Source organism: Chrysochloris asiatica, unplaced genomic scaffold (genome assembly GCF_000296735.1).
Source record: "Chrysochloris asiatica unplaced genomic scaffold, ChrAsi1.0 scaffold00069, whole genome shotgun sequence".
Classification (NCBI taxonomy): Eukaryota; Metazoa; Chordata; class Mammalia; order Afrosoricida; family Chrysochloridae; genus Chrysochloris; species Chrysochloris asiatica.
In genome coordinates, this window is record NW_006408587.1 from 3062213 (window position 1) to 3079593 (window position 17381).

Genomic DNA, 17381 nt, shown 5'->3' on the forward strand with positions numbered 1-17381 from the left:
CATTGTTTTTCTACACCTTTCCCCACATTCTTACCTAAAAACACGAAGTCTGTGGCAATCAGAAAACTGAAGTAATTCCCTTACTGAATGATTGAAGTGTTCAGAAGCTGATCGGCTCACTACCCAGTTCTCTTAAACTACATGCGTGTGCACACACACACACACACACACACATACCCCTCTGTGCTTCTTGTACCAAGTCAATGCATCCAATTAGATACATCTGCATCCAAATAGAGTCCTGGTGTGGCTAATGCACTGGACTGCAAAGTCGGTTTGAACAGCAAGGTTAGCAGTTCAAACTCACCAGCTGTTCCTCGGAAATCCTATACAGTATCACTATGGGTCAGAACTGACTCAACGGCACTTAACAACAACGGCAGCAAGCCTCCAAGAACAGACTGGCATTCCTAGAAACAACTGTGTTGAGCAATGCATCTTGGAAGATGTAGTCCTCATAAATCAGGCGCTGTAGGGGGAAGAACATACTAGGAATTAAAGGTTTTTACATGTTTTAATCAAAGGAGCTCTAGTAGCGTAGTGGTTTCTAATTGAGCTGCAAACTATAAGGTCAGCAGTTCGAAATTACCAGCTGTTCCATGGGAGAATGATGAGGCTTTCTGCTCCCGAGAAGATTTACAGCCTCAGAAACCCTGTACAGGGTCACTATGGGTTGGAACCGACTCCACAGCACATAACCACCATAACATCTCAGTCCAGTAAGACTGTAGTAGATGAAAGCATGTTAGATTTAAGGAGTTGGGTGAGCAGCATTCAATCTAATGTGACATTAAGGAGTTGCGAATTTAGCTAGGACTTATTGAAATTCTTTAACCACGTCTACTGTGTAATGCAAGCTTTAGATTACTTCAAACTATAGTTAAGCAGGCTTGGCATTGTGGTTGAAATAGATCTGCTAGAGACTTTTATTTTGTCTATATTCAGATTAATTTGGAGACAGTATACAATAAAAATTAATACTTTCTCTTGCTCTCTAACTACAAAAGTAACTAGGATTTTACTAGTGAACAAAGTTCATATTTGACTTTTTTTTTTCTTACTTTAACTTTCCAAATAAACCTTTGATGTTTGTCTAATAATGAATTATTGCAATTAAGCAACTATAATTTCCAAAAGTCTCTAAACTTCTGGTAACTAACTGTGCCATTTCTAATATTCCTAGCACAAATTTAACCACATTCTGCTCAGCATGAGTGAGAATTGCCGGTAACAAAGCTCAGCACTCTCTTATGTGATGCTGAAAAAACACCATTTGACTGTAAACTTACCTTTTCATAAGTTCTGAAGCATCTTCTTATGTATTTGTTCTTAGCTTTCAGTTATTTCTCTCTTTTTCTATATTATTTTGATGGGTATGTTATGCAATTTATGTTTTTTGTAAGATAATATATTCTCCATTTCTTTAGCATGTTTAATTATTCAACATGACAATTATATATAAGTATATACCTATCTTACAGTAATAATATATCCTTTTTACATTTTACTTTTCATCACTTCTTAAATTATTAAATAACTCTGTGGCTACAAACTCAAGATTATGAATTTTTTCATTTTTAAAAATCTGACTTTTTATCTGAAGAATATGTTCCACAAATGATTTGGTTTTGCTGTTGTTGTTATTGTTACAATTAGCATATGTTGCCATTGTTTGTGGTTGTTAATTGCCTTAGTGGAGTCCACTCCAAATCACGGAGACACTGTTTAGGGTTTGTTGTTATTATTAAGTGCCCCCGGAGTCCACCCTGTATAGGGTTTCCAAGGAACGGCTGGTGAGTTTGAACCGCTGAACTTGAAGTTCAAACTGACCTTGAGGTCAAGTGCTGATCCTATGGTCCAACAGCAAGACTCCTTGTTTAGGCTTTGTTGTTGTTGTTATGTGCCGTGAAGTTGGTTGTGACTCATAGTGACCCTGCACCGGGTTTCCCGAGACTGTAAATCTTTACGGGAGCAGAAAGCCTCATCTTTCTTCCGCTGGTAGTTTCCAGCTGCTCACCTTAAGGTTCACAGCCCAATTCGTAACCACTACGCTATCAGAGCTGGGCTGTAAATCTTTGCTGAAGCAGAAATCCTCATCTTTGTGGTTTGCGGTTCAATGCTTATCCTGCAGAGACACCACACTCCCATATGTTCCCATGGTGGTGGTGGTTATGTGCCGTGGAGTCAGTTCCGACTCATAGTGACCCTGTACAGGGTTCCCGAGGCTGTAAATCTTTACGGGAGCAGAAAGCCTCCTCTTTCTCCTGCAGAACAGCTGGTAGTTTCGAACTGCAGACCTTGTGGTTCACAGCCTGATTTGTAGCTACTACATTACCAGAGCTCCTTTATGTTCCCAAGGAAGGTAAAGATTATTTGGAGACCAAGAGATGAAACTCAGGATAAAAGTCTTTGACCTCCGACTTTATTTTGGGAAGTTTCAAGGCAAAATCCACCTGGCTGCAATTCAATGTGCCTTGTCCGTAACACTACCGGAAGCGTGATTGTGAAACAACCATTAGAGTTCAAAGATAGGGCCTCTGGAAACTGTGTGGAGCATAGTACAGTTTAATTGAATTGTATTTAATACATGGATGTTCTGTAAATGGCTGCCCATGAGAAAAGTAGTAGAAAAACCACATATGCCTTCTCACTGATACTTTAAAGGAATAGATAGTGGTGGTGGTGTTGTGCCACAGAATCTGTTCCAATTCATATAAACCCTGCATAGGTTTTCCAACGTTGTAAATCTTTATGGGCACTGAAAGCCTCAACTTTCTCTCATGGAGCAACTGGTAGATTCAAACTTCTGGTCTTGCAGTTAGCAGCCCAGCTCACAATCCACTATGCCACCAGGGATCCTTTAAAGGAAGAGAGACCTGCTCTTTTTGCTAGTGTTGACTGCATTGGCCTTGGCATGTGAATTTGCTTCTACTCTTTCTGAAAATATACATAAAATGAAATATACTAAACTCATACAATAATTTTCTCTTAATCTGTATTAAATTAGTTTATTGAACCAATTATTAGAAAATAAGTTTTTTTCATTTTTGTTTTTCCTTTTGAGTATCATTATAGAGTCAAGGTTTTCTACAGACTTAACTTGTTTTCATTAATTTCAGTTCTAGTTTTGAATGTTGCAATTGCTTCAGTTTAGTTGTTCAATCCAGTGCTGCAGAGTCCATTCAGACTCATAGAGACTCTGGCTAATGGTAACATAGTGGTTACGAATCGGATTGCAAACCACAAGGTCAGCACTTAGAAACTACCAGCTGCTCCGTGAGAGAAAAGAGGAGGCTTTCTGCTCCCATAAAGATTTACAGCCTTGGAAACCTTGTTCAGGGTCGCTATGGGTCGGAACCGACTCAACGGCACTTAACAACAACAACCTAATTTTTATGTGTTTTTTTCTTAAAGTTTTTATTGTGAATTGTGTGGAAGTTTACAGATCATCAGTTTTACATTCAACAAATCATATACTTTTTTACATTATAATGGTTATAATTCCCTCCATGTACCATCAGTTAACAGTATTTCTCTCTATTCATTTTAGCTCTTTCTTTCTTTTTTTCTTTTTTCTTTTTTTTTTACGACTGAGGCATATATATTAATTTAAACCACCAAAGGGCACATTCTGTAAGTCTGCCTCCTGGCCGCCAGCTCTCAGTCCCTCTCTTTCCATGAATCTAGAGTCCTCATCTGCTCCCTCTCTACATGCCCCCATCTCTGCCTCCATCTCTAGATAAATTCCCACATTCAGCTTGTGCTCTTCTCCCTTGATTGTCCTAGGGTCCTCTGTTTCCGATCTGTAAGATTAACTACTCCCTCATTTTTGTTACAAAACTTCTACAATTGTAACAGTCGCAATTAGTCATGATAACAATTACTCACTATTGAATCATAAGAATCATATCCTCATCTCTTTTTACCAGATCCATCTAGACAAGATGAAAACTATTCAGTGGGGACTCTATCTTCCCCCACACACTCTTAAACTCCTCTTGAAACTTATAAGCCAGTCACTTCAAGCTTTTATCACCCCCTTATTTTAGATAGCCAATATCTAAGTTGCCCATATCAATCTACCTTGTATACAGAGGGGATAGCATTGATACTTGATGTGAAGACTCCTTCCCTTTCTGTTGGTATTTTGAGCTACTATTTCCATGAGAATATGTCAAGTTCATCATAATTTTTATGTCCTTTTAACTGAACATTTATGGGGTTTACCAATATCAAAATGTCCTAGATATCTTGTATGTGTTTGTTTGTTTGTTTGTCTTTAATCCCATCCATCCTACTAAGGAATCTATTGAGTTCATGGAAAATGTATTGTTGTTTTTGTTGTTGTTAGGTGCCATTGAGCTGGCTCTGACCCATAGCGACCCTATGCACAATAGAACAAAACATGGCCTGGTCCTGTGCCATCCTCACAATTCTTGTTAAGCTCGACCTCATTGTTGCTGCCACTGTGCCCATCCATCTCATTGGGAATCTTGCTCTTTTTTTCTGGCTTTTCACTTTACATAGCATGATGTCCTTCTTCAGGGACTGGTCCCTCCTGATAGATAATACATACGAAGTATGAGAGACAAAGTCTCACCATCTTTGCTTCCAGGGAAATTATGACTGTACTTCTTCCAAAACAGACTTATCTTTTCTTCAGGCAGTCCAGGCACCTTCAACATTTTTCTCCAACACCAAAACTCAAATGCATCAGTTCTTCTACAGTCTTCCTTATTCATTGTCCAACTTTCACATACATAGGAGGCAATTGAAAATACCATGGCTTGGGTCAGGCACACCTTAGTCCTGAAAGTGATTTCTTTGCTCTTAAGTAGTTGGAAAAGGTCTTGTGCAGCAGCAGATTTGCCTTATGCAATTATCATTTGATTTCTTGACTGCCGCTTCCATGAATGTTGATTATAGATCCAAGCAACTTAAATTTTTGGAAATTTCACTCTTTTCTGTATTTATCATGATGGTATTTATTGGTCCAGTTGTGAGGATTTTTTGTTGTCTTTACATTGAAGCACAATCCACTCTGAAAGCCGTGGTCTTTGATCTTCATCAATAAACATTTTAAGAGCTCTTCATTTTCGGCAAGCAAGGTTATATCATCTGCATATTGCAGGTTGTTAATGAGTCTTCTTCCAATCCTGATGCCACATACTTGTTCATCTAATTCTCAATTTATTTGCTTACCATACAGATTGAATAAGTATAGTGAAAGAATCCATCCCTGACACGCACCTTTCCTGATTTTAATCCATTCACTATCCCATTGTTCCCATTCAAAAGACTGCCTCTTAGTCTATGTACTGGTTCCTCGTGAGCACAATCAGTCATCCTGGAATACCTATTCTTTGCAATGTTATCCATAGTTTATCATGATCCACACAGTCAAAGGCCTTGGCATGGCCAATAAAGCACAAGTAAACATCTTTCTGGTATTCTCTGCTTTCTGTCAAGATATATTTGATATCAGCAATGATATTCTTAGTTCCACATCCTCTTCTGAATCCAGCTTCAGTTTTGGCAATTTGCTGTTGATGTACTGTTTCAACCTTTTAAAATTATCTTCAGCGAAATTTTACTTATGTGGTATTCATGATATTGTTTGATGATTTCTTCATTCCTTTGGATCACCTTTCTTTGGAATGGGCACAAATAGGGCTCTCTTCCAATCAGTTGGCCAGGTAGTTGTCTTCCAGATGTATTGGCATACTTGAGTGAGTACCTTCAGTGCTACATCAGTTTGTTGAAAGATTTCTATTTGTATTCCGTCAATTCTGGAGCCTTGTTTTTCACCAATACTTTCAGTGTAGCTTGGACTTCTTCCTTCAGTACCAGGGACTCTTGATCATTTGCTACCTCTGGAAATGGTTGAACAGCCACCATTTCTTTTTGGTACAGACTCTGTGTATACCTTTCACCTTCTTTTGATGCGTTCTGCGCCATTCAATATTTTGCCCATGAAACCCTTCAATATGGCAAGTCAAGGCTTGAATTTTTTCTTCAGTTCTTTTGGTTTAAAAAATGCTCCCTTTTGGTTTCCTAGCTCCAAGTCTTTGCACATTTCATTTTAATAGTTTACTTTGTCTTCTTAAGCTGCTCTTTGAAATTTTCTGTTTACCTTTTTCTTTTACTTCCTCATTTTTAACATTCACATTAGTATATCTACTCTTGGGAGCAAATTTCAGAGTCACTTTTGATATCTATTTTGGCCTTGTCCTCCTTTCCTGTACTTTTAATGACATTTCTTTCTTCCTGTATGATGTTCTTGATGTCATCCCACAACTCTTCTGGTCTTCCATCATTAGTGACTAATGCATCAAAACTGCATTTGAGATGACCTCTAAATTCAGGTGGGATATGTCCAAGGACATATTTTGGCTCTCATGGACTTGTTTTAATTTTCTTCAGATTCAGTCTGTTCTTGTCCTTGTTTGGGTTGATGATATGGAGCTTTTCCACCATATCTTCCCATAGATGTAGTCAATTTGACTTCTGTGTATTCCATCTGATGAGGTCCATGTATGTAATTGACTTTTACGTTATTTTAAAAAGGCATTTGCAATGAACAAGTCATTGGTCTTGAAAAATTATATCAAGCAATCTTCAGCATCATTTTAATCACCAAGTCCATATTTTCCAACTACTGATCCTTCCTCTTTTCCAACCATTGCATTCCAATCACCAATAATTATCAATACCTCTTGATTGCAAGTCTGACCATTTTCAGACTGAAGAAGTTGATAGCATTCTTCAATTTCATTATCACTGTTTCTAATGGTTAGTGTGTAAATTTGAATAATAGTAGTATTAATTGGTCTTCCATATAAGTGTATAGATATTATCCTATAACTGACAGCATTGTACTTCAAGATGAATCTTGAAATGTTCCTTTTGATAATGAATGCTACACCATTCCTCTTGAATCTGTCATTTCCTTATGATTGTCAGATTCAAAATGGACTATGCCAGGCCATTTAGTTCACTAATACCTAGAATATCTATCTTTATGCATTCCGTTTCATTATTTATAATGTCATTTTCCTAGATTCATACTTTGTACATTCCATGTTCTGATTATTAATATATGTTTGCAACTGTTTTTCTTCATTTTAAGTTGTGTGCCATCAGCAAATAAAGGTCCCCAAAACTTTATGCCATTCGTGTCCTCATACTCAGCTCTACATTAAGAAGGCAGCTCTTCCCCCGTCATATTTTGAGTACCTTCCAACCTGAGGGACTTACTTTCCGGAACTATATCAAGCAATATTCTGGAGCTATTTGTAAGATTTCCATCTAATTGTGCTGTATCTGACAATGTTCTACTGCTATTTGTAACGTTTTCCATAGTTAAACATTCAGAAGCTCTCTGTTTCCCTAGTCTGTCTTAGTTCCGGAAGTTCCACTGAAACCTGACCCTTTGTTGTTGTTGTTGTTAGGTGCCATCGAGTTGGTACTGACTCATAGAGACCCTATGCACAGCAGAACGAAACACTGCCTGATCCTGGGTCAACCTCAGTACCATTGCCACACTTGAGTCCATCGATGCTGCCACTTGGCCAATCCATCTCGTTGGGGTCTTCCTCTTTATCTCTGACCCTCCACATTACCAAAAATACCAATGGCATACGTCCCAGCATCACAGCAAAACTGAAGCAACCACAGTATGACCCATTGACACACTAGTGGTGAGAAATTTGCATTGAAGACTAAAAGCTGACCTTCTGATGTACATATCAGATTTGTGCTACAGGATGGCATTGTTCCCTGACTATTTCAGTGAACTACTTTTACATCAATTTTAATATCACTTTAGGCATATTTGGAATTTTCCCCATCTTTCTTTCTACCATGAAATAGATAAGAATTTTGTTCCATTTTTCTTAACGCAGGAAGCACAGTTTCTTTGACCAGAATTCAAAATGAAATCTTTCCCCTTCTTTTCTCCAGGCATTAGTCCTTTCAGAACTACGTATCTGTGTGTATGCATTTTGGGGTGTATGTGTATATGTTGTTAAGTGCTGTTGAGTTGATTCTGACTCATAGAGACACTATTCAGGTTTTCCAGGGAATGGCTGTTGGGTTTGAGCCACCCACCTCCCGATTAGCAGTTCAGCATTTATCCTACAAAGCCATACCAGGAACTTTGCCCCACTATTATATACTATATTTTCATTGTTGTTCAGTGCCATCAAGTCGATTCCAACTCATAGTGACATTGTATAGGGTTTCAGAGGAGCAGTTGGTAGGTTTGGAACACCAGCCTTGCAGTTCAAACTGACCTTGTGGTCCAGTGCTTATCCTACAGTGCCATACCAGGACTTTTATATATACTCTGTGGGACTATTTCATATGAGGGGGCTTCATAAAGTTCATGGAAAAACAGAATTAAAACCAAAACTCAAACTCACTCTCTCCAAATTGATTCTGACTCATAGCGACCCTGAACAGGGTTTCCAAAGCTATAAATCTTTACAAGAGCAGAAAGCCTCAACTTTCTCCCACAGAGTAGAATTAAAAGGAAATGGAATTTTTCCATAAACTTTTTGTAACCCACTTATATATGTTTATGCAGGGGCATTTTTAATTTTTTATTTACTGTCTATATAAATACTATATTAAATGCTACTTGTCTGCCCTTGGAATGTAATTTAAACTACTTTTCACTATTTTACAGTTGTATGCTAAAGTACTTCAAAAGAAATTATAGACATCATATCAATCTATTAGCTATTCTGGAAAACCAACAGACATTGATTTGTTCTGTTACTATTCTATATTTGGAATGCAGTAGCTTTGTAGGACTGTAAATCTCTAGGTTGGTTGTTGGAGCACACCAGATGTTCAGCAACAGAAAGACAAAGCTTTCTATTCCCACAAAAATTTACAGCCTAGGAGCCCTATACAGGGACAGGCACTTAACAACAACAACATTCTTAATTAGAAAAAATTGTGACATTCTGACAGCTTTTAGAGAGAGAGTCTTTTCCTTATTGAGAGTAATGTTACCCTGAAAATACTATATTTTACAAGTTGCTTAACTTATATTGGCATGTTGCATCTGGGTCATGATGGAATTTCTTTTAAGCTAAACATACACTCATAGATACTCTCAAACAGACAAGTTTTATACCTTTGCAGAAGTTTTGTGTTTTTAATTACATTTTAGTTGACTCTTTGGATGGTACTTTTTCTAAACAGACCATCATTTTTGGTAGCTTAAGACTCAGAAAACCATTCTAAACTTAACTAGTTTACAATATGTTTGTACAAATAACATTTTAAGTCATTGTTTCAGGGGGAAAAATTATATCAAATAGAAAAATTAAAGTTATAATTCATACTACTTTAAAGATAACAAGCAAAATGCAAATATGAATAGTCAAGTTCTGTGACTTAGCAAAAACTGTTTTCATAAGATCAGCCACTGTCTGACATTATTTCATAATTAAATAGAAATGAATAAAATGTAGTGACTTGTTCAATGAAAGCAGTTTAACAAAATTAAATAGCAAAACACAAACTGGCAAAAATATTTGCTCTATATATGTCAAAGATACATATCCTTGACTTACAAATAATTATAAAGGTAAAATTTCCAGTAAATAACAGTAACAATTGTCTAGAAGTAAAAATATCTAATAAACATAAGAAAATTACATGTTTATCCTCAAGATGCATATATAACGGTGCAATTTCACCTTCAAACTGAATTTTTGAAAAATAGTTATTACTAGTGCTGATGAGTAAAAAGTGAGACGAGAGATTTCACACACTACTGATGGCAGCGCAAACTGGAGCAGTTTTTCACTATCTAGCATTACATATCAATCACTTTCATTTTCTTTTTTCTTATCTTTATACCTAACAATTCAACTGCTTGTGATTCATCCCAAGGAAATAATTAGAACTATACTAAGATTTATATCAAAATTTTCATTGCACAATAACAAACAAATGAAAATAACCTAAATGTTCAACAGTGAAGACAATGTTAGCTCACCTATAGTCAATGGATGTAATCATTTGTATTTATTTAAAATCACGTTTTCATGGTTGTTAAATGCTGTGGATTCACTTCCAACTCACTGCGACCCAGTCTAAGGTTTCTGAAATGTGGCTGGTGAGTTTGAAGTGCTGATGTTGTGGCTAACAGTCCAGTTCTTAGCCTATAGTACTACACCAGGACTCCAAATATCATGTTAAAAGATATTCTCTAGTGATTTGGGAAGTGCTTATGGTATAATATCAAGTTGGAAAATCAGAATATAACATTATAGAGCAAATTCTTATTTTTATTGAGTTACTGTATATTGTTAAGACAGAAAGGAAGCACAACAAAATATTTATCAGTGTGATAAGATGGAATAAGTAGTAAATACATCAAAGACTTTATATTAATAATTCATAAATGTTCCTACAACCAAACCACAATGCCGTTCTTGTATATAAGGTGTATTGTGTCATATGCACAAATGATTTGTTTTTACCTTTACAGTACCTTGTCCAGTGGGAGAATTCTCTCGTTCTGGCTTAATGCCATGTTATCCATGTCCTCGAGACTACTACCAACCCAATCCAGGGAAGTCCTTCTGCTTATCTTGTCCCTTTTATGGAACCACAACAGTCACGGGTGCTAGGTCCATCACAGACTGTTCAAGTAAGATCATAGACTTCATTTCTTATATAATCATGTTGGAGACTTACTTGTGTTTGTTTCTGTATATTAATTATTAATTCTGAATATTACTGGTCTGGACTTGCTAAATTGTCCTTTTGAGGTCTTTTTGATGGCAGTAGCTCAAAGATTCTTGTTTGATAAATGTCGAACTTGTTAATTTCTAAATTTCCTTCTAAGAATCAAGATTGAATGATATGTGCTAGTCTATGCTCTTGCTTTGAATATTAACCAACTAATAAATTGAAACAAAATGGGATTTGCCCATTCTGGGAACTGGAATCATGACTACAGTATCTAGATACAGTTTACTAATTGGCAATAAATTCCACAAACTGGCGTGCTTTCTAATGTGTTCCTATTTGTTTCTTAGCTTTTAGTTCAACTTTCCCTGCAGCAGAGGAAAGCATAATGCCAGTTGCCGCTCCTGGACACATCAAAAAGAAATATGACATCAGCAGCCAGGCAAGTCCAGTTTCCAATTATAAAATTGTCTCTAGTGGAAAGTTTGGAAAGTCATTTGTCATTATACTTGTCATATAGGAAATCTGCTAGAATTGAAACTTTAATGAGGACTCATGAATATTATAAATGAGTAATCACATTTACTTGTAATTTCCAATGAGAGCTTTACAAAAATGCTCTATTAGAAGAAGTTCTAAGTACCAAATATATCAGTTTGTTCCAAACCACATCTGGCATCCAGAATGTCTAGATGTGAAGGGCCTTTTGATTCACTCACTAATAATTAACACTTACCACAGCATCATTTAAGGGCATTTGGTTTAGGCAAAGGTTTTTTTCTGATCAGCAGAAAAATTTACTTAACTATCATGAAAATTATTTAACTTTTATTTTTTTGCAAGTGTTGGGGATTAAGGGGTCATGTAATTGAATAAGGTGTGGGTTTTAAAAAGTTGAAACATTACTAAGTCAAGTTTTCTACTTTTTAAAAAAAGACTAGTTTTATTTTATTATTAGATTACTTTAGTAGATTTCAGCAATTGCTCAGAGTTCACTTTGCCCAATGCCATGAATTTTTTGGTCTTTATTATTAAAGATGTCTCAGCTATATTTCTTACGTCACTTCCCTAAGAGCCTTGTCCAATATAACGACCTGTACTTGAAACTGAGCCTAGTGAATATACAAATATGTGGCAGGCCCTACAGCAATGACTTGCAAATGGCCAAACTGAAAAAGAAGGATGCAGAATTTGTGATTTAGATGATCTGGAATAGGACCCCAGCTTTTCATGTGGTTTAAGAAGACCCCGATGGATTTAAAAACATTGCTTGGGTTTACCAGAACATTATTCAAGAATAAAATATATTTATGTCATTTGTGTCCATATATGGCAAGTGATAATGGTATGCTGGCAACAGTCCAATTAATGTGTCCAGGTGAACTTATGTTGAAATAGGGACCAGCTGTCTAATGTTGCTAGTCTGTTGACTTCCTAGTCAGAGTGCTTTGAAATGAATAGTGACTTGTCTGATAGATTTTTTTTTTTTTTATCATAATAGGTTTTCCATGAATGCTTCTTAAACCCTTGCCACAATAGTGGAACCTGTCAACAACTTGGGCTTGGTTATGTTTGCCTCTGTCCACCTGGATATACAGGTAACATAGAGGAATAAAAAATTTAAGACATTTAAATGAGAAATTATTGTGACCTTCATTATTAAACTTAGGAATATTAAAATAAATCCTATAAGGTGCATTGTTGCTGTTGTTAGGTACTGTTGAGTTGATTCAAACCAACAGTTACCCAAAGTGACACAGTAAAACTGACCCATAGGGTTTTGTAGGTTAGAATCTGTTAATGAGCTAGACTGCAAAGTCGGTTTGAACCACAAGGTCAGCAGTTCGAGCTCACCAGCTGCTCCTTGGAAACCCTATAGAGGGTCGCTATGAGTTACAAACAACTTGACAGCACTTAACAACAACAATCTTTGTGGGAAAGCCATGGTGTGGCACTGTAGGATAAGCATTGGACTGCTAACCACAAGGTTAGCGGCTCAAATCCACTAGCCATTCCCTGGATACCCTATATAGGGTCACTATGAGTCAGAACTGTCTCTGTGGCATGTAACAACAACAAACATCTTTGTGGGAGCCAACTATTGGGTCTCAACCTCAACACGATATAGACATAGTGGCTGTAACAATGGACTCAAACATAACAATTATGAGAATAGCACAGGACCAGACAATGTTTTGTTTTGTAGTACTTAAGGTCGCTATTAGTCGGAACCGACTTGAAACCACTTAACAACAACAATATTTTTCACTTTAGAAGGAGCCCTGGTGACATAATGGTTAAGCACTCAGCTGCTAATCAAAGGTTTTTAGTTTGAGCCCACTAGCGGCTCTGCCAGAAAAAAAAAGACCTGGCCATCTAGTCACATGACGATCACATGAGAAGAAACACTCTGGAGCAGCTCTGCTCTGTCCTGCAGGGTCACTGGGAGTCGGAATGGACTCGATGACACACATCAGCAACCATTCTTCATGTTCGAATTAACCTAATTCCTGACTACATTTTATGCTTCCAATTTTCCCTTTATTTTTTAATCTATTACTTCCGATTTATAATCTCTTGCTATCTTTAATGCATCCTTGTAAGGATATCTTAAAGAAGTGTCTTTGTTACAATTTTAACTAGATAGTAGCATTTAAGAAATATTTCCTTCATTACTGCCCATCTACACATTAGAGGAGTCTTGGTGTGGTGCTGTAGGATAAGCACTGGACTGCTAACCGCAAGGTCAGTTCTTCAAACACACCAGCCACTTCTTGGAAACCCTATACAGGGCTGTTATGAGTTGGAACCAACTCAATGACACTTAACAACAACAGCATTTATTTAGATAGAATCCTGGTATGACAATGTTGGATAAACACTGGACTGCTATCTTTTTCCCAAAGAACGACTGGTGGGTTTGAATTGCTGACCTTGCAATTAGCAGTCCACTGCTTATCCAAGACTCCTTAATCTAAATATATGCTGTGGTGTTGTTGTTAAGTAACCTCAAGTACTCCTTGGAAACCCTATTATATAAGGTTGCTATGAATTGGAACCAACTCAACAGCAATTAACAACAACACAACAACATACATTTATATTAAAGAGTCCCAGTGGATAAGCACTGGGCTGCTAACTGCAAGGTTGGCAGTTCAAACCCACCAGCCACTCCATGGGAGAAAGATGAGACTTTCTGCTCTCTTAAAGATTTACAGCTTTGGAAACTCCATACAGAGTCACTGTGTGTCTAACTAAACTCAATGGCAGTGGGTCTGATTTGGCATCCATTTAGATTACTGGGAGATTTATCTTTAAACAAACAGAGTTCTGTTTCTTTTAACCCTTCTCTGTGATTGCCCTGCATTGTTTGACTTACATTTTAGGCTTAAAGTGTGAAATGGACATTGATGAATGCAGCTCATTGCCATGCCTCAACAATGGCATTTGTAAAGACCAAGTTGGGGAATTTATTTGTGAGTGCCCTTCTGGTTACACAGGTAAAGGAAACCTTCCTTGTTTTCACAATACAAACTTTGTCATCATTAAAATTTCATTGTTGCGGTAAATTTTAAGTGTGCTTCTATAATACATTCATGGGGCTTTATAAACAGACTAAAGAGAAATACAAATATTTTCTAATTGTAAGATATTTATAAGCATTAAGAAATATTCCTTTCAATATTTTAGTAGAGTAAGATATTAATTTTTCAGTATGGGGTCACTTGAGATTTATAAAAACAGGCTGACCTGGTAGTGAAACCCATCTTCATAAAACAAGAGGTGTGCCTTTTCATCTCATGTAAAAGTGGAGGGCATCAAATGAGAGAAAATATGTGAGGTCTAGCAACTTTTAGGTCCTCTACTAGCTCTGCACTAGTATTTTGGTAAAGTTATGACATGGGTATGTGTTTATTTCTATGTGTGTGTGACTTTTACTAACTGGGGACCGTGGGCATTTCTATCCCTCAGATTGTTATGGGCCATTCTGCCTCTCCTTTGTAACATAAATGACTACATACATAGTTAAGTGTATTTCTTATTTAACACTGAGAGTTGCAGCTTCCAACACCCCCACCACCACCACCAAAAATAGATTAACTTAAAACACTGACTCTTACGTGAATTTTGTTTGATGATAATTATATTTATAACCTGGTTTCATGATACAGAATATAATTTATTACTTTATGAATAATAATCACTTCATAATATTACTATGTGGAGTAATGGGATAATATCTAAATCATCCAGCACCATACATAACTCATAAAAGTATTGTTATAGTTCTAAAAATGTATCTGAATATATATTTTCAAGCATGGGTATATCATTTTCTATACTTTACTGTGGCCCATAAAATAGTTTAAACATTCTAAAGACACTTGGGTCTAATGACTTTATCATACAAAAACGATTTTAATATAGAAATGAAAATGAATATAATGTATAGGAGTAAATATTTAAATCAACTCTTACAAATTTTTTTTCACTTGGAATTTATGCATGATGGTAACCATAGTTGTATCGAAAGTATATTAAGATTATACAATAGAATCATTTTATCTGGAAGTTTAGTTCAAAACTCTATCTAGAGGAGAAACTCACGAATAGTAAAAATAGCCCTTGAAAATCCCTTAAATCAGCAACTGAGTGCACAGGAATGCTGTCTTTCATAGGCTTGTTTTGGTTGTAACAAGGGAAGAGATTATATTTGGTCAAACACACCAGACAAAGTAGGTGGGATGCAGGTAGAAACCATATTACTTTTGCAAATATCTTAAAACAAATCACACTCAGCTTGCATTCTGAGAGGCATGCAGACTCTAAAACAAATGAAGGAGGCTGTAAATATGCAAGCTCATTATCCCAATGCAGACTGTGTGTTCAGTAGCTAGATAAATAACCAGTATTCTGTCTCCTGCTCCCTCCCACCTTCCTTGCCATGTGGTTGCATTTGCACATACAGTATGAGAATGATGTCATTCCACTATAATTTCTATGCTTACATTCTGAAACTCAAGTCAGTGACAAGTACTTAAGGTTGCTTCCTAATCAAAGTTCATGACCAGCATAGCACAATGATATTGTGGGGAAAACAGATGTACACCTCTAAATCAAAATAAATATTTACTAGGCATGAAATTTATTGTGTGAATCTACTGTGAAAAACAAAAGAAACCCCACAAAAAACAAAAACCTCTCTATCACCTATCTGAAAGTATAGACTCCATCTTAGATTTACTCTTCTCGACAGCTGTCTATTGGGTCCACACGTGGTGCTATGGGTTGATACATTGAACTGCAAAGTCGGTTGGAATTGCAAAGTCGGTGGTTCAAGCTCACCAGACACTGCTTGGACACCCTATACAGGGCCACTAGGGGTTCGAACCAACTCAAATGACACTTGACAACAAAGAGCTGACTTTTATTGGTAGAATTTGCCCTTGGCACATCTTCATTTTGCTAAAGTACATAAATTGTGAGATGCATATTACAGAATTCAGCTGTTGTCAATGTAAGCACCCTAACCTTGTCAACTCAGGAACTCTGGTAACGTAATGGTTATGAATTGGGCTGCGAACCTTAAGGTCAGCAGTTCGAAACTACCAACTGTTCCGCTGGAGAACGATGAGGCTTTCTGCTCCTGTAAAGATGTACAGCCTCAGAAACCCTGTACAGGGTCAGTATGAGTTGGAACCGACTCCATGGCACATAACCACCACCACAATCTTGTCAACTCAAGGAATCTTTGTATATTCGTACTTGAATTTGAAGAATTAAGATTCTAGGCTCATTTCTATGCCAGGCTGTAGAAATGTCAAAGACCTCTTTGTGTCTCATCTTCTAGGTCTGTAAAATGAAGGGTTTGAATTACATCAGCTCTTCTCAAAGAATGTTCACCTAGAAAATGAGGCAGGTGCACAGAAGTATGGCTGTTTTCCCAATTTGCAGAACAGAATACACTGTTTTCATTATTCAATATATTCTCCCATAATTTTTTTCAAACTTTGTAACTATTACACCTGATATTTAAAGGAATAAACTCTCCAAAGGAGTAAACAACTAGCAAAAAAGGAATATATGAAGTTAGTTAAAACAAAATTGTACTTATCATTTTAGTTAACAAATATGACTGTTTTCATGGTTGCGCTTTTCCATTGCATGCTGAAAATGCTGTCAGATTTCTTGTTGAGCACTTTTTTTTTCCTGATCTGTAGAATGCAAGAAAGCATTTTAAGGTATTTTACAAACAGCAAAATGTTTCACAAACATGAAGCGTGTGATTTCCAGATGTGACACCTGAACAAGTTGTTTGAAACTACTGGTCTCACAGTCCTTTCAGGTTTGTCTAACTTGGTGGTTCTGTAATCCTTTGCAGGTCAATTATGTGAAGAGAACATAAACGAATGTAGCTCCAGTCCTTGCTTAAATAAAGGAACCTGCATTGATGGTGTGGCTGGCTACCGTTGCACATGCATGAAAGGATTCATAGGTAACAAGTTTTCATTCTTCCTATATTGTCTTAAAATCCTATAAAGCTTCACATATTCTTATACGTATTAATATGTTCTTTGAATTTAAAAGCACTTATGAAGAAATATAGAGTTCCTAAAAAGTCAAATCAATTCTATACTTTCCTTGGAAGTAAAATAGTCTTTTATTCA

General features: G+C 36.7%; 1 protein-coding gene across 1 annotated transcript in view; it reads left to right on the forward strand.

The window, feature by feature from the left end:
- Positions 1–17381, forward strand: part of SVEP1 (sushi, von Willebrand factor type A, EGF and pentraxin domain containing 1) — a 247462-nt gene that overhangs the window by 160745 nt on the left and 69336 nt on the right. Inside the window, exons 19-23 of the mRNA XM_006864679.1 lie at positions 10511–10672; positions 11064–11155; positions 12215–12311; positions 14100–14213; positions 17096–17209. Of these exons, the coding sequence (XP_006864741.1) occupies positions 10511–10672; positions 11064–11155; positions 12215–12311; positions 14100–14213; positions 17096–17209 (579 nt within the window). The remainder of the gene's footprint in view (positions 1–10510; positions 10673–11063; positions 11156–12214; positions 12312–14099; positions 14214–17095; positions 17210–17381) is intronic.